The following is an 18,484-nucleotide window of genomic DNA, read 5'->3' as shown; positions in this document are numbered from 1 at the left end:
CCGGTTCACCACTGTTCCTTCCTTGGACCACTTTTGATAGATACTGACCACTGCAGACCGGGAACACCCCACAAGAGCTGCAGTTTTGGAGATGCTCTGATCCAGTGGTCTAGCCATCACAATTTGGCCCTTCATCAAACTCGCTCAAATCCTTACATTTGTCCATTTTTCCTGCTTCTAACATCAACTTTGAGGACAAAATGTTCACCTGCTGCCTAATATATCCCACCCACTAATAGGTGCCATGATGAGGAGATCATCAGTCTTATTCACTTCACCTCTCACTGCTCATAATGTTATGCCTGATTGGTGTAAAGATGATGTTCATTCTAAAGATAAAGATTTAAGAGGTTCAGAGTGGATATTTCCTGGACATGTTGGTGTGATGAGATGTTTGTGTTTTGTTCTTCTTTACAAACCAATAACAACAATTGTACGTGAAATGGAGAGCGCTTTATTCCATCTTAAAAAAAAAAAAAAATACAATACAAGCGATTTTTCCATGAAACAAAGTTTGCAACACACAAACCCAGTGACAGACTTCACTCTCTCGGTTTGTCCCATGGCAGTAATCAGACACAAAACCAGGACACAACAGCGATCTCCGGATGCGTTTGACAGACGATGCACAGGCATTGACATTAACGATGTGTGTAGGCTTTTGGCTGATCGGAAAACATTATCGAGGACGAAACATAAATCTGTTATAAACATCCTGAGAAACAAAATCATCCCAGAGGATGTGAGAGGCCTGGTTTCCTTTTTTTTAGGCACAGAAATTATATTAAATCAAAGCAATACACAAAGTGACAAAACAACTATTGGCAAAACATAAAACGCACAACCCGGTCTGTCCAAAGCACCGCAGCGGAAAGATTGTCTTCACTGCAAGAGATCAGGGCTTTGTTTGTTTTGTTTTTTATTGAGTCCAAAAGTTTACACACCCCTAAAGGAAACTTAAAGAGTATCAGGTTTTACTCTAATAAAAATAGTGCATGTTAATCTATAAACAGTGAAACAAATCTATATATCAGTTATTCAACTTTTTTAACCAGATTTCAGCTTTTAGATGCTTACAGGTGTTAAAAAGGCCAAATGTTTTGGGACACCCCTCCAAATACATTGAATTCAGGTGTTGTTTTTCAGGGGTTGGGCTCGGCCCCTTAGTTCCAGTGAAGGGAACTCTTAATGCTTCAGCTTCATACCAAGACATTTTTGGAATTTCATGCTCCCAACACCAGTGCACAAAGCAAGGTCCATAAAGACATTTGGTGTGGAGGAACTTGACTGGCCTGACCTCAACCTGATAGAACCCCTTTTGAGACTGAAACTGGGACGTCTGCATTAAGAGTTCCTTTCACTGGAACTAAGGGGCCGAGCCCAACCCCTGAATTCAATGATTTGTAGGGGTGTCCCAAAACTTTTGGCAATGTAGTGTATCAGGACTAAGAAGGAAAAAAAAAACACACACACACACGCATCTGATGTTCGAACTGAAAATCTTCTTTATATCATTACTATTAAAATTATTTGTAAAAGTGTTACTATAAGCCTGTTTGACCATTTTCGATCAAAATGGTCTGCTTTTCTTCACTCATTTCCTGCAAAACAAAAGCGCTGTTTGTTTGACTGATTTTCAGATACTGCTTTATGAACATCAATACAGTTCAAGACATGCTTGTCTATGAATATGCCTAAAGCTTACTCTTGAACTCTAAGGATTTCTCCGTTTACTTCGAATCCATCTTTTAATTGGAATTGGAGGAAAATTTTGAGTGGAAATGATATCACAGGGAAAAGCATCACTAATAAGAGATTATGGAAGAGTGTGTATGTATTGATATCAGTGAGTTACAATGCCTACATTACTGTCATTCAATCCTTTCACGTGTTGATTGATTTGATGATGGGGTTTTAACGCATTTTTAACTGATATCTCTTATTAGTGTACTCTGATGTTAAAATGCAGATGCATGTAGATTGGTAGGTCTGTATTGTTTGTAGATAAATAGTCAAACAGAGCACTCAAATGCCCATGAGGGGGGTGTGCAAACTTTTGCTGTCGATGCTTTGAATGCATGAAACTGCCCCTGTTGAACACACTCACATACTTTATATCATTTCAATGGATGATCATGGCAGTCAGAGAGGGAGAGAGAGATGGCTGTTTACTCACAGTAGAGCATGATAGCTAAAGAATTATTCCCCAAAAAACACAAAGTCCATGCCTGAGGGTTTTTCTGAAGTGTACACCACAGGACCTGCTGTGGCCCCGACAGCTTTTCAGAACAGACTGAGCTGAAGGGAAAAAAATGCGACTACGGAAGCAAAAAACAAGCCATGATTCAGATCTGGAAAGCAGGCGTGCATCATGTTGGCCTCATTTGGCAACACACACACGCGCGCACACACACACACACACACACACACACACACACACACTTGCTGTCTTAGTCATCCTGAAAGACTGCAGGCTGAGTGAGACGCTGATACTTTATTCTGCTGCTCTAGTAATATGATCACGCCATGCACACACAGTAAACCCGGTGCGTTTTATATACACACACACACACACACGCGCGCACAAATCCTGTGCCGACTCTTTACAGGCATGTGCCTGAAAGTGGAGTTAAATATACACGACGCACGGGGTTTAGAATTTGCTTTATATTCATCAGTTCTTTAAATCAAGAAAACACACTTGTATATATCTGACTTACTCGTAACTGAATGATATGAAAATAGCTAGCTGTCATGTCCTTTTGTTTTTAATTTACTCTAGCTAGCGTTTTAGCGTTTGTTGCCATGGTTACGTCTCGAGCGTTGGCTTTCTTCGCTCTTGAAAACTATTTCCATGCACAAAAGCACATTAAATGGCTGTGAATTCTTGTTAAAATCCTGTGTGAAATATAAACCCAGAATAAATCGTTTGTTATGGTCAATATCTTCCAAATATATACGTATATTTCTTTGTATATGGATATGAACAGCTCACTTTTGTGGTACATGTGACGTCTCTGTCTTTCCAGCTCGTGGTTTTGTTTGTTTGTTTATTTGTTTGTTTGCAACATGGCAGTATAGAAGGTGATACGAAGTATAATTACAGCATAAAATATAGCTAGAGTCTCTTTTTGGTCATTTTAACAACAATTTCAAGGAAAAAGTGGCCAGGTTGATGTTCCTCATAGGCTTTTGCATGAATGCTAGCAAGATCGTTAGCATGGTTATGGATGGCGTCCATATTTACTTCCAAGGGTAAAATGCCTACTAGCTACAAACTAGCTACAACTGAGATATTACTGTGCATTTATGGGCAGTGGAAACATGCTCAAGAAATCCTTCTTGCAGACATGTTGGTAAATGACACGTAGAACTTGGTAGAGATGCTTTGGTACCAAGAAGTCTAGGCCTTTTGAATGTTTGGCCTTGACCTTGACCCTGAACCTTATCAGTTCATCTGCTGGTTATGATGCTAAAGCTTTGGAAATACTACAAGCATCCGCTTATTTTTTATGGTGTATACGTGACACTAACGAGAATCTTAGATGACCTAAGGGACGAACTTAACATCTCAAGGGCCCAGTGGCATACAAATGACAGTGTAACTACACCTAGCATCAGCCCCTAACCCAATATCCATGCTGAGGAACATCAAGAAAATCTTCCATGATGGCGAATACCACAAGAGTGAGGTGTTGAAATATAAAACAACAAAGCTGGCCAATGAGAATCAATATTTCTGTATTGAAATTTTGCGTACAGAAGAAGACGTGCGTTTTTGTTTTTGCCCCACCAGGAAAGTAGCATAGCTTTTAACTTTTGCATTTTCAGCCCCTAAGAATAAGCCACAGAGGATCGTCCACAGGTGAAGTGCTGACCAGTGAGAACAGAGTTCTATTAAACATGACTATATCGTATAAGGTGATGTGTTTATTCACACAGGGCACCAATAATGTAGCTGCAATGCCTCGACAGGGCTCACTGGAAATTTTGTATTAATAAAAATCCCAAATTCTCCTTATTATTATTATAGTCTATAATGAATGAAATTGAATATTTAATCTAGAGATCTACTGCACTGCACAGCTTCTACACGCGGCAATACCATCGGCACAGTTTTAGGCATTACGATGATATGACTATTAGAGGCAACTGTTGTTTATCTTCCTATCTTCAAGCAAAAAAACCAAACAAAAAACACCGAAAGCCAAACTCCTTTCTGGTTATTTACATCCACGGTACAGTAATACGAAACGAGGTGCTCTTAGCTTAGCTTAATGACGAGTGCCAGCCACAAAAAAACTGGAACGTGACCGTCGGGTTTTTTTAACGTTTGCGTATTGCAGTAGCATATTTTTATTTATTTTCCTAGTGCAGTGATCTCAAGGATTACAGTACAAAGACAGAAAAAAAATAAAATAAAAAATACTGGCAAACACCTACTTCAGTCATTCTGATAAAGTGTTTATCCATTTACCTTAATCTAATTTTCCTCGTATTGAGTTTGCATGCGTGTATCAGTTTAATCTGTTACGTCTAATAAGCGTTAATTTTTTATATGCCATCTCTCATTAAAAGTCTGAATGTTGAGCAGAAATTGCGATTCACCCTCAAGATTTCCACGGAGCACAGAAGACGTGTAGGGTTCAGTTCAGGAATAGATACTGCAGAGGGTAGCATCGCTATCACGCCTAGGATGCACTTCATCATTCAGCCTCTAATCCCTAGTCCTAACCGAGCCGTCCGTCCGTCCTGCAACCTCTGACCGTCACGAACACTTTGGAGATTCCTTTAAACCTGTGACTCTACTTTGTCTCCCTTTTAGTTGTATAGTAAATTCAAAGTGATTTAGCTCCGCCCCCTAGCTCCTCCAGCAGTTGCAGCCCCAGCTTCCACGTGGCTCCTCCTCCTGGTCCCGCCCACTCAGCGTGACCGTGTTGGCCGGCTGACTAAGCACCAGTGGCTTCTGTGACTTCAGCTTGTGCGCCACCGTCATGAAGATGGCCTCCACATGGTCGCTGTCGTTGCTCCCTCCCTGCGGACTCTTAGCAGACGTCTCAAACAGAGGCATGGAGTGGGCGTCGGCAAACTGCTGCGCCACTTCCGTGCTCACCTGAGCGGCGTGGCGCAGGTCGCACTTGTTGCCCACAAGGATCCGGGGCACCTCGTGGCCGAGCGCGTACTGTCGGCATTCCTCGATCCACGCCGGGAGGCTGCGGAAACTCGCCGCGCTCGTCACGTCGTACACAAACACCACGGCGTGCACGTTTCTGTAGTAGTGCTGCACCATGCTTTTACGGAAACGCTCCTGACCAGCTGTGTCCCACAGCTGGACCTGAAAGAGAGGGAAGGGAGAAAAAATGAAAGGATTTGTGCCAAATACATTTCACACACTGCCAAGTGCTTCAGCAGAACGCTATGTATCAGTCTGCCACAGTATGAGGGGAATGTAAGCCTCTCTCTCTCTCTCACACACACACACACACACACACACTGTAATATTCCTGAGAGGTTGTTAATAACAGCTTGGCTACTGTGAGTTATTATTAACAGCACCTTTAAAGATTACTGAACAGCACAAAAATATGAGAAAGCATCAGATGAAAACCTAAACTGTTTATGCAAATTTAAAAAAATCTATTATATCCCTTTATTTAGTGTTTTCCTTTAACTCGCCCTCATATAATCGAATAGAAAAAAAGACAGGATAAAAAAGAACAGAACCCAGTAGAAGAACATGGAACAAAAGATGATAGAGAATAAAAACAGAACAAAAAGAAAAACAAGAGAACGGAGCAGGCTATATAGTGAAAGAGAACAGAACAGAACAGAACAGAAGTGCATGGAAAGGAGAGAGAGAAAGAGATAGAAAGTGAGTGGGTGGAAATTAGAGACAGAAATGAAATGGCAGTGAGAGAGAGAGAGAGAGAGAGAGAGAGAGTGGACAAAGAGAGTGATTCTGTGTGAGAGGGAAGGAGAAAGAGCTAGAGAGAGAGAGAGAGAGAATGACAGGGTGGGTGGGGTAAAGAGCCTGAAGTGATACAGAAGGAGGTAGAGGATATAACGACAGGGTGAAAGAAGAAGTGGCAAAAGACAGATGGAGAGAATCCATCTGTGGAATAGAGAGAAGAAAGAGTGAGTGACTGACAGAGAGAGATTCAGTGTGGGTTTTTCTCCTGTGACGTAACACAAAACAGCAGTGTTGAGACCGGTGCTGCTGAAACATGATGATCAGAGAACAGGAAACAGTATGGAAAAACAGGAAAAATGTCAGGAAATGACTGAAGTTGATGAATCATATACTGTAGAAAAGATCCAGAGCATTCTTTATGATTGGGAATAATAAAACACACACACTGACATCATCACAGTAAACAAGCTGGGTCTCCATCAGCACTGACCCCATACTGAACTCCTCACTGTAACCAAGCTGGTTCTCTGTAGATACTGAATCTAATCCATTACTGATACTGAATCTAATCCATTACTGATACTGAATCCAATCTATTACTGATACTGAATCCAATCCATTACTGATACTGAATCCAATCCATTACTGATACTGAATCCAATCCATTACTGATACTGAGTCTAATCCAATACTGATACTGAATCTAATCCATTACTGATACTGAATCTAATCCATTACTGATACTGAATCTAATCCATTACTGATACTGAATCCAATCTATTACTGATACTGAATCCAATCCATTACTGATACTGAATCCAATCCATTACTGATACTGAGTCTAATCCAATACTGATACTGAATCTAATCCATTACTGATACTGAATCCAATCCAATACTGATACTGAATCTAATCCATTACTGATACTGAATCTAATCCATTACTGATACTGAATCTAATCCAATACTGATACTGAATCTAATCCATTACTGATACTGAATCTAATCCATTACTGATACTGAATCTAATCTGTTACTGATACTGAATCCAATCTATTACTGATACTGAACCCAATCTATTACTGATACTGAATCCAATCCATTACTGATACTGAATCTAATCCATTACTGATACTGAATCCAATCTATTACTGATACTGAACCCAATCCATTACTGATACTGAGTCTAATCCATTACTGATGCTGAATCCAATCCATTACTGATACTGAATCTAATCCATTACTGATACTGAATCTAATCCGTTACTGATACTGAATCTAATCCATTACTGATACTGAATCCAATCCAATACTGATACTGAATCTAATCCATTACTGATATTGAGTCTAATCCATTACTGATACTGAGTCCAATCCATTACAGATACTGAAACAAATACTGATACTGAATCCAATCCAATTCTGATACTGAATCCAATCCATTACTGATACTGAATCCAATCCATTACTGATACTGAATCCAATCCATTACTGACACCGAATCTAATCCATTACTGATACTGAATCCAATAGTGATACTAAATCCAATCCAATACTGATACTGAATCTAATCCATTACTGATACTGAATCCAATCCATTACTGATACCGAATCCAATCCATTACTGATATTGAGTCTAATCCATTACTGATACTGAATCCAATACTGATACTAAATCCAATCCAATACTGATACTGAATCCAATCCAATACTGATACTGAATCCAATCCAATACTGATACTGAATCCAATCCATTACTGAGACTGAATCCAATCCAATAATGATACTGAGTCCAATCCATTACTGAGACTGAATCCAATCCAATACTGATACTGAATCCAATACTGATACTAAATCCAATCCAATACTGATAGTAAATCCAATCCAATACTGATACTGAATCCAATCCATTACTGAGACTGAATCCAATCCAATAATGATACTGAATCCAATCCATTACTGATACCGAATCCAATCCATTACTGATATTGAGTCTAATCCATTACTGATACTGAATCCAATACTGATACTAAATCCAATCCAATACTGATACTGAATCCAATCCAATACTGATACTGAATCCAATCCAATACTGATACTGAATCCAATCCATTACTGAGACTGAATCCAATCCAATAATGATACTGAGTCCAATCCATTACTGAGACTGAATCCAATCCAATAATGATACTGAATCCAATCTGATACTGAGTCTAATCCAATACTGATACTGAATCCAATCCATTATTGATACTGAATCCAATCCAATACTGATACTGAATCCAATCCAACACTATTCACTTAAACTCTCACTCAAATATCATTAATATTATATGACAAAAATAATAGCGTGTAAAGTATATCCTGACAATAAATGTCTCTTTATATATAAATATTTCCAGCTCCAGTACCAAAAAAATCTAATCGGTTTGTTTGTTTTTTTCTCTCTGATATCTGATCCATCTTTTTTTTTTTTTTACATTATATCTTCTGCATAACAACGGCATGACTGAGGCAGGCTTAAAGACAACCTGTCTCTCATCTACACTTGATTTGTTTACATCATAAAATACCGGTCTGTCGTTGTTTAAGCCCTCGCTTCAGCCCTGATACCGACACTACTAGTTTGGATTTGAGATTGGACTGTGACTTGATGTTGATCAGACCTTTTTTATCAGAACGGCGCATCCCTAAAACAAATGATGAACACTGATACGATACTTGATAGATGACCTGCATCAGGTCACCTGCAAAACAAAACATTACATCACAGCTACTAGTCAGGGTTACGTCACTGGTATAGCGACTTAAGGGTGACGTCATTGCCGTAGCAGTGAAGTTCCCAGTGCCAAGATCTCTCGTCTGATCTTATCTCACCTTGATTTTTTCTCCGTCGATCTCGATAACCTTCTCTCGGAAGTCCACCCCGATGGTGGCCTCGGTTTTGTCCGGGAACTTGCCGGCGCAGAAGCGGTATGTCAGGCAGGTTTTTCCCACCCCGGAGTCTCCGATCACTATGATCTTAAAGATCCGGGTTCGGGGAGGAGGCAGTGTGGAGCTGGTCAGAGAGCTGCTGAACTCCAAAGAAGACTCCATATCTGCCATCTTCACTGTGTGTGTGATAATCAGAGATGATGACAAACGTGTCACCGCGATAACAGCAACATGTATACAGATGCTCCAGCGCGAGCTAGCTGAGTCACTGTAACCCAGAGCAACAAGCTAAAAGCAAATCACAGGAATCCGAGTGATAATTTATGCATTCTCCTCTTTCGTGCACATGTACACAGAAGCTCTCCTGTCCGAATCAGACTCACTCCACATTGCTGACCTCTTCCTGTCTGTTTCTCTTTCTCTCCTGCACTCCTCCTGTTTCTGCTGCTGCACTGTTTTGGTTTTCAGCCACGTACTGACCCAGCGCTGGATCTCGCGAGACTTTACTTGGTTTACGCAAGGAGACTGACATCACGCGGGAATCTCGCGAGACTTTAAATAGGAACATAGATAGATAGATAGATAGATAGATAGATAGATAGATAGATAGATAGATAGATAGATAGATAGATAGATAGAAAACCCTCGGATCTTTTACTGATCTTTCTATGTATTATTATTATTAGTAGTAGAGTTGCTGCTGTATTATTAATATTATTCTAATCAAAATAGTTTCGCTTATTTTTGAAACGTATGATTTTTCTGTTTTCTGTGACCACTATTTCCATCTTTTTATTTTGTTATACAGTCATAATGGTTTGAAGTAGAACAGACAAACGAAACAGGACCAATCCATAAATAAATAAATAAATAAATAAATAATCATTTATTTAATCAACAATAAATTGTTTATTTATTCATTCATTCATTCATTCATTCATTCATTCATTCATTCATTCATTCATTTATTTATTTATTTATTTATTTATTTATTTATTTATTTTTTAACTGAGTACGCTGTTTTTGCTCATGTTTGGTTTGTCTGTGTTTTTTTTTCTTCTTTTTCTTTTTTTCTTTTTTTTCAACCAGAAGTTCGATGACCCTTACCAAAGTCCAACTAAAGAGTAGCCGAGTGTCCGAGGAGAATGCTAGTAAGTCTTCCCTGTCTGCTGATATTAAACATTTTGTATTTAAATCCAGTTGCTTTTTTAAATGTCAAACAAATATTAAACCATCCTGAAGGTTGTGTGTACTCTCGAGAATTAGAATTTATCATTTTATTTACAAAAAAGCATGAAACATGTCACATGTTCTGAGCCGGAAAAAAAATTGAACAGCATGCGAATATTGCAGCTTTATGAACAAACCATTGGTACTTTGGCACACAGCTACCCAACAACAACAACGTAGAAGTGGAGCCTCCACCTCCAGGGCTGCAGATGGAGTTTGAGACCCTCTTCAGCACTGAAGCTCTTCAGTTTCTGTCAGATCTGTGCTCCAGGTTCCAGCCAGATGTGGACAAGGTGTTCCTGTCCTTCACATTTCAACTAATCAGCTAATAACAAGTTCAGTTGCTCAGGAAAGCTGTAGGAGTGTATTCTAAAAATCTTCTTTATCTGCATCAGGTCCTGAAGATGAGAATCCTGCGGAAGGTTCAGCTCGATCTCTCCGAAGACCTTCCAGGGTTCATGGAGGACACGGCTCACATCCGGGACAATCTGTCCTGGAGAGTGAATCCCGTCCCTGTCCGACTGCGGTGCAGACATGTGGACATCGGTGACCTTGCACCCTGCGACACGCAGCGACTCATGCAGGCCCTTAAATCAACAGCACAAGGATTACAAGTAATAGATCATTTTAAAATGGCTCTACTAAAGTTTATAATAATTTTGTTTATAACATTATGAGCAGAACTCAGACCTGGAAGTCATTTCCTTTTCTAAACACATTTGAAGCTGAACCTGACCTCTTCGTCACAGAAACATCAATCAATCCGTTATCCTCTTCCGCAGGTAGATTTTGACGATGGCAACTGTCCGACTTACTACAATCAGATAAAAGGCATCTATAATGTCTATAAGGTTGTACATAATCAGTTTCCAGGTGAGTTTTTGAAAACCTGATGCTCTGTAGACATTTTTCTATAAATCTGTGTTGTCACTGGGTTGCTATGGAGTGAATGGGAAACAAAAAATAAGTACTAAAATCTAAAAATAGATCCTGATTCAAATGATAGGAATTACATTCGATTAAATAAAAAAATATATTTATAACTATTTTTTTAAAAATTACTACCATTTTTTTTACCTTATAGAATATTTGGAATTAAACCTGGAATTTGTTTGTGGAAATCTAAAATGCCTATTGGTCAGCTCAAACAAGCCCCGCCCACTTTAGCTTCACTGGGCGTAGTGGACAGGTCCGAACGATCTTGTAATAAATTTTTAGTCAGGTTAGCTAGCTAGATAACAGATTTGTGAAGTAGCTATCATTATTTCTACTTTAACAGATTCATCCTATAATAACATGTTCCCAAGTTTCTAGTTGAATAATAATATACATTTGTCCTAAGGCTCTCCCAAAGGCTTTTTTAAGGCCAGCTTGCAGGCAGATCCAATACATGAGTGTAAAAGCAAGGTCAGATGAAGGTCAGGAGATGCACGGACAGCATAAACTTGGCTGGGCAAAGAACAAAGTCAAGGAAACCAGAAACGCAATCACAATGAGAATTCCCAGTATTCCCAGTTTGATGAAAGGTTCCTATTTTCCCTGTGAGTTTGTGTTTCCTCTTGTTTTTCTTTTCTCATCACCTCTCAAACATTTGCTGGTTGGTGGATTTGCTTCTAATTTGCACCTAGTTGTGAATGTGTGAGGAAGTGGCGTCCCATCCAGGGTGTATTCTGGTGTATACACTCAGTATCCCCGGGATAGACTCTTCCTGGGATCCTCTGTAATCCTGACCAGAATAAATCCCTAAATAAAGATGAATTCCAGATTATAACATGATGAAATATTATTTTGCTTCTCCCTCTTTAACTAGGTGTCCCGCTCGTATCCCAGGCCCCGGTTCTTATGCTCCGCCCTCGTGCTTGGAACATAGTGGAGCACAACATGTTGGTAATAATGACAAGCATTGAGTATGTGATAAGACCCGGACCTAAAATATCATATCGGTCAGTAGGATTGTGTGTTGTAGTGTTTGTGTAGCTGAAGTGTTTGTATCCACAGGTAAATGGTCGGGAGGTTCCTGGTCCTCTCTTTGATTTCGGCTTGCTGATGTTTCATAATGCAAAGCTGTTGCTTGAGAACCAGAGCGGACCTTTTTTCTACTTGTCCAAGGTAAAAAACATCAGCTGAGTAGATGTGAAAGCTTTCATTTTTATTTTATTTAATATGACTGTATTTCTTTCAATAAGAAGAAATCATTATATGAACTTTCTGTCTTTTAATGATGATTCTTGGGATATCCTAAAGCTTCAGTGAGGACATTATTCTGTATTTTTTACATGATGTATGTTGTTTACATTTATCTGAAGATGAATGAAGCAGTGACCAAAGATACACATCTTTTACTTTAGGTTGAGAGTTACCTGGAGGCCAGGTTGTGGAATCAGATTTTTCTCTGGACTGAGGACAGGGTAAGGTTGCTTGAACATCATAAAGATCACCTCACACCTTTAGGATGAATTAAAGCGGAGACTGCAAGCCAGGCCTTCTCGTCCAGCATCAGTGCCTGACCTCACAAATGCACTTCTAGAGGAATGGTCAAAAATTCCCATAAACACACTCCTATACCTTGTGAAAGCCTTCCCAGAAGATTTGAAGCTGTTGTATATGCAATGGATGGGAAAACTCCATATTACATGCACTGGGTATCTCCCAGTTTTGGCCTGGCTCACAGTCTCTTCTCTAATTCATCCCAAAGGTGTTCTATCAGGTTGAGGTCAGGACTCTCAGGCCAGTCAAGTTCCTCCATACCAAATTCACTCATCCATGTCTTTATGGACCTTGCTTTGTGCACTGGTGTGCAGTCAACAGGAAGGGGTCATCCCCAGACTGTTCCCACAAAGTTGGGAGCATGAAATTGTCCAAAATGTCTTGGTATGAAGCTGAAGCATTAAGAGTTCCTTTCACTGGAACTAAGGGGCCGAGCCCAACCCCTGAAAAACAACACCTGAATTTTGTGTGTGTTAGCTGGGCTTGCCAGTGGGCAGCATCAAGGCGACGGTGCTGATAGAGTGTGTCCTGGCTACATTTGAGATGGAAGAGATCCTGTACGAGCTCAGAGAGCACTCCGCCGGTCTGAACTGTGGCATCTGGGATTACTCTGCATCCTTCGTCAACAAATTCGGTGTGTACATTTACAGCACTCTAATGATGGAGTTTTAAGTGCATCTGAGAGAAAGGAACGCTTCTGTTCCCTGCAGGACATCGTACCGAGTTCCTGCTGCCTGACCGCAGTAAGTACGTGAACATGGAGAAACGTTTCCTGCGCAGCTACATGGATCTGCTGGTGCAGACGTGTCATCGCAGGGGCGCACTGGCCACCGGGGGCATGGCGGCGCTTCTGTTACCCCCACAAAGCAACAGAGAACTGTATAAGGATGTACTGAGCACTGTCACCAGGTAAGAGACAGCAGACCTGCTGCTAGATTAAACACTAAATACAGTCATTAGCTCCAAAACTGCAGCTCTTGTGGGGTGTTCCTGGTCTGCAGTGGTCAGTATTGGCAGGTGGTCATAATGTTATGCTTGATTAGTTTATCATTAGAGGAATTAAATACTGTAACCACTGATACAGTTATTATTAAATATTACAGATATTACATGCAGTTAAGGAGTTTTAGTATTTAGTATGTGAGAGTTGTCCCGTATCTTAAAATGGTCCTTCACCCAGAGAGAAGTCATAATATTGCCGATCTCACCGTATTTACTACTTACTACTACGTTTTTTTCAGACTAAAGCTCTTGGAAGTCAAAGCAGGAGTTGACGGCTTCATGGTGTATGACATGAATCTGATTGAACCTATGCAAAAAGTAAATTCTCATATCACATATCTGACTCAGTGATGCGCTTGGACTCATTAATGGTCAGATACTCCTCATTTATTCGAACGTCTTCTCTGTTTTTCCCTCACAGCTGTTCCAGCTTCACTGTACAGGGGAGAACCAGCTCCAAGAGCTACGCAATGACGTCAGCGTGACCCCTGAAGACCTGCTCACCATGCCAGCGGTCAGTCTATCAAACCTATGCCTATAATTTCCCCATAGACCCCCTGACCCCTGAACTGCTGTAAATTTTTGTGGAGGTTTTTTACTAGGCATCAGAAAAAGGCACAGAAACTCCATCCACTCCTACACAAGCCCCGCCCTTTTCTTCTAGTTGAACTTGTGTATGGTTTTAATTTACATACTGTAACCTGATTGGCTCTTACCATCATATTATGATGTAATAAGTCCACTTTAGTTACTTCCAACATCATTTGCAAATGAGTTGTCACTGCAGTCATAACGTTAACATTTTCTCAGGCTGTGTAGGTAATTTCTCACAAAATGATTCATTAAAATATATTTTTTAATGAACTTTTTTACCTACAGTTTTGCGTTACTCTATCAAACTTTACTCCTCGGTTATCTTCACTATAGGTTCACATTCAGCCTGGTGCTATGTATCGTATGGAGCTTCTGTTATAACGTAATTATGATTGTGTTATTACGATGTTATATCTCTTGGCAGGGCGGAGTAACGTTGTATGGATTGAAGCACAACATTGCAGTCGGTGTGTTGTTCATCGAAGCATGGCTCTCAGGTGAAAAAAAATACAAGCAAACGATAAATTGAAGTTTAAACGCTTCACAGAGAGCATCATTTTCTTAATGAGAAAGAACAAGAGTTATATAAAAGAGAATTTCTTTTTTTGTGTCATGTTTTAGATGTTTTGTTGCTATATATGCTATATAAATAGATTGATCAAATCTGAAGCCATCTTTTGTCAATTTTATTTGTCACTTTTACTCTAATACTCATTTTCATTTAATTGAACTATTCATTTATTTATTTATAATCACTTTACTCCAAAATCTTGACTATTTATAGCTTTTGTTGTTGTTATTACTTTTTTTATTTATTTATAGTCACTTAACTGCAAAATCTCGAATATTTAATATTTATATTTTGTTGTTTTTATTTATTTATTTAGAATCACTTAACTACAAAATCTTGAAAATGTATAGCTTTTGTTGTTGTTTTTTCTCTTTCTTTTTCACTTTCCTTTTATTTTTTTGATGTCAATAAATTAACAAAATTATCCAAATTCTTTTTAAACAAATAAAAAATAAGTAAGTGTTAAAAAATCTGCACTTTCAACTAATTAATGAGGTACGAAAAGAGAAATAGTTTTATATTTTTAGCACTTTTTTATTATTAACATTAATTATTTTTATTCATTTAAAACTTGTTCAATTTCTATAAAATGGTTCTTCTTTTCAATTAAGGGAATGTTGTAGAACCTTCTTCACACTCTTTAGTTTTCAGTGTATTTATACTGTGTTTATTATGTTGTGTGTCAGGTAGAGGTCACTTCTTCTTTAAGAGGCAGGTGGAAGATTCAGCGACTGCAGAAATCTCTCGATCTCAGGTGGATGCAATATTTTTGTTGTTAACTGAACAAGAGATTTTATTACACTTGGATTTGTATTGTGTCTAATCTGCTTGTCTGTGCTCATCTCTCATTGGTTCAGGTGTGGCAGTGGATCAGACACCAGGTGAAACTGGAGGATGGTGGGAATACTGTAGTGACTGGTGGGTTTGTCAAGAGTTTAACACAAGGCATGATGGGTGATCTGAGGGCAGCAATGTGCTCTCAGTCTCAAAGGTATATTATATATTAATTCCTGACTTTACTATGGAGAAAAGTTATTGTTGTTGTTTTGAAAATACCTGAAGATAAAAAAACAGGAAAAAAATTATACAACTTGTTATTATATTAAAATATTTTTGCAGGCTTCTCCTAATTAATTATTTTAATTAAATGACTATTAATTAAAGATTTCAAAATTATTTATTATTATTTCCGAGTAAAACCGTATTTGGGCAAGTATCGAATCGAATGCTGTGTCGATGTGTCGTTCACGAAGTTCACGAGTCGACTCTTTGAACAACCCCTCTAACTCGCACATAAATTATGCTGCATATATATATATATTTATTTATAGACCTATTCAGTCGAATATTTTTGCAATTCATATAATTTAATTAAAGTGTTTCCATGGAAACGCCATTTCTGAAACGGAGCTTTTTATTAGCATGAATCGATTCATCTTAAGCAAGGTACGTTATCCTGGTCAGAGTCACGGTGACATTTAATGTGTTTTCCCTTAATTAAATCAAGTAAACTGTTTATTAATCATTCCCTAAACGCTATAACGTGTTACCAATGATAAGCATACCATATGTAATGACTTATTCGATAATATATCCGGTGAAATGCTAGGGATCTGAAAGAGTCGAGTTGTTTTGAGGAGTCGAGTTAAATGATTAGTCTCACTGAAAAGAATCGGAATTCTCATCTCTAACGCCGCGAGCCTCTTGCTGATTGATTTATTATTATTTATTAATCATTTACGCGACTCTGCAGTAATATAATCACATTCAGACAGTTAAAAGGCGGGGTTCTTTGTCTTTTAATAAATTATTAAAGATGAATCATTCACAATGATTCATCTTTAATCATTAATTTAACCATATTATCCAACTTCTGTTTCATGTTGTCTTCAATGATATGCACAATCACTGTTATTTACACTTTCTCTCTCTTTATGAGCAGAGATGAAGAGAGATTAATCACAGCAGTGTCCATGTTTCTCGAGCTGGTACAAAAGAATGATTTCCCAGAATTCCTCACGACTTACCTGTACCTGGACCACACCTTCCTGAGCTCTCAGGATCAGCATGAAGACAGAGAGACAGACAGATCTCACCGAGCCAAGCTCTAAACACAATCCTATCTCTGTATGTGTGCAAGATAACCTTAAACCTTATGTCCTGAAGAATAAAGAAAGGAACATGGCAGTGCTCAGCATTCTGGCTGATTCCCTTCTATTTAAAGCAATCGATGAAACATTCATTTGAATTAAGGCATAGACGGAGATGGGGTAATATAAACAAGCTTTGATAGCATTTAGACTTTAGCCCTTGTATCTAATATCATATATGACCAACGGTCACTGATTTCTTCTTCCACACACTACAATGACTTCTTATTCAATCTACCATGAATACATCTACAGTATCTCACAGAAGTGAGTACACCCCTCAGATTTTTGTAAATATTTTATATCTTTTCATGTGACAACACTGAAGAAATGCCCCTCTGCTCCAGTGTACAGTAGTGAGTGTCCAGCCTGTATAACAGTGTAAATTTGCTGTCTCCTCAAAATAACTCAACACACAGCCATTAATGTCTAAACCGTTGGCAACAAAAGTGAGTACACCCCTAAGTGGAAATGTCCAAATTGGGCCCAATTAGCCATTTACCATCCCCGGTGTCATGTGACTCGTTAGTGTTACAAGGTCTCAGGTGTGAATGGGGAGCAGGTGTGTTAAATTTGGTGTTCTCGCTCTCATACTCTCTCATACTGGTCACTGGAAGTTCAACATGGCACCTCATGGCAAAGAACTCTCTGAGGATCTGAAAAAAAAGAATTGTTGCTCTACATAAAGATGGCCTAGGCTAGAAGAAGATTGCCAAGACCCTGAAACTGAGCTGCGGCATGGTGGGCAAGACCATTCAGTGGTTTTACAGGACAGGTTCCACTCAGAACATGCCTTGCCATGGTCCACCAAAGAAGTTAAGTGCACGTGCTGAGCGTCATATACAGAGGTTGTCTTTGGGAAATAGACGTACGAGTGCTGCCAGCATTGCTGCAGAGGTTGAAGGGGTGGGGGTTCAGCCTGTCAGTGCTCAGACCATACGCCACACACTGCATGAAATTGGTCTGCATGGCTGTCGTCCCAGAAGGAAGCCTCTACTAAAGATGATGCACAAGAAAGCCCGCATACAGTTTGCTGAAGACAAGCAGACTAAGGACATGGATTACTGGAACCATGTCCTGTGGTCCAATGAGACCAAGATAAACTTATTTGGTTCAGATGGTGTTCAGCGTGCGTGGTGGCAACCAGGTGAGGAGTACAAAGACAAGTGTGTCTTGCCTACAGTCAAGCATGTTGGTGGGAGTGTCATGGTCTGGGCCTGCATGAGTGCTGCTGGCACTGGGGAGCTACAGTTCATTGAGGGAACCATGAATGCCAACATGTACTGTGACATACTGAAGCAGAGCATGATCCCCGCCCTTCGGAGACTGAGCCGCAGGGCAGTATTCCAACATGATAACGACCCCAAACACAGCTCCAAGATGACCACTGCCTTGCTAAAGAATCTGAGGGTAAAGGTGATGGACTGGCCAAGCATGTCTCCAGACCTAAACCGTATTGAGCATCTGTGGGGCATCCTCAAATGGAAGGTGGGGGAGCACAAGGTCTCTAACATCCACCAGCTCTGTGATGTCATCATGGAAGAGAGGAAGAGGACTCCAGTAGCAACCTGTGAAGCTCTGGTGAACTCCATGCCCAAGAGGGTT

The 18,484-nt window shown here is 39.5% G+C and overlaps 2 protein-coding genes across 2 annotated transcripts; one reads left to right on the top strand and one right to left on the bottom strand.

The window, feature by feature from the left end:
• Positions 1-439: 439 nt before the first annotated feature.
• rab33ba (RAB33B, member RAS oncogene family a) lies at positions 440-9,332 on the bottom strand. The gene is made up of 2 exons (XM_058396594.1): positions 8,789-9,332; positions 440-5,335 (listed from the first exon to the last, which is right to left on the bottom strand). The coding sequence occupies exons 1-2, from the start codon at positions 9,014-9,016 to the stop codon at positions 4,862-4,864; spliced, it is 702 nt and encodes a 233-aa protein (XP_058252577.1). The 5' UTR covers positions 9,017-9,332; the 3' UTR covers positions 440-4,861.
• A 526-nt stretch (positions 9,333-9,858) lies between these two features.
• Positions 9,859-16,916, top strand: ugl (ureidoglycolate lyase). The gene is made up of 15 exons (XM_058396593.1): positions 9,859-9,996; positions 10,234-10,368; positions 10,471-10,689; positions 10,858-10,948; positions 11,886-11,962; positions 12,074-12,184; positions 12,424-12,483; positions 13,040-13,196; positions 13,273-13,471; positions 13,804-13,882; positions 13,986-14,078; positions 14,583-14,655; positions 15,416-15,483; positions 15,587-15,720; positions 16,672-16,916. The coding sequence occupies exons 1-15, from the start codon at positions 9,991-9,993 to the stop codon at positions 16,838-16,840; spliced, it is 1,671 nt and encodes a 556-aa protein (XP_058252576.1). The 5' UTR covers positions 9,859-9,990; the 3' UTR covers positions 16,841-16,916.
• The last annotated feature ends 1,568 nt before the right edge of the window (positions 16,917-18,484 follow it).

This window comes from Hemibagrus wyckioides, linkage group LG08, assembly GCF_019097595.1.
Source record: "Hemibagrus wyckioides isolate EC202008001 linkage group LG08, SWU_Hwy_1.0, whole genome shotgun sequence".
Taxonomy (NCBI): Eukaryota; Metazoa; Chordata; class Actinopteri; order Siluriformes; family Bagridae; genus Hemibagrus; species Hemibagrus wyckioides.
This window is presented reverse-complemented; position numbering and strand designations above follow the sequence as displayed.

What these genes read in the sequence shown, in the direction of transcription:
- ugl (XM_058396593.1), top strand. An exon ending in ATCCTTCGTCAACAAATTCG is followed by an intron (nt 13,197 to 13,272) that starts GTGTGTACATTT and finishes TGTTCCCTGCAG; the next exon opens with GACATCGTACCGAGTTCCTG. An exon ending in CAGAAATCTCTCGATCTCAG is followed by an intron (nt 15,484 to 15,586) that starts GTGGATGCAATA and finishes TCATTGGTTCAG; the next exon opens with GTGTGGCAGTGGATCAGACA.
- rab33ba (XM_058396594.1), bottom strand. Translation starts at nt 9,016, where the DNA reads ATGGCAGATATGGAGTCTTCTTTGGAGTTCAGCAGCTCTCTGACCAGC. An exon ending in TCGACGGAGAAAAAATCAAG is followed by an intron (nt 5,336 to 8,788) that starts GTGAGATAAGAT and finishes CCTCTCTTTCAG; the next exon opens with GTCCAGCTGTGGGACACAGC.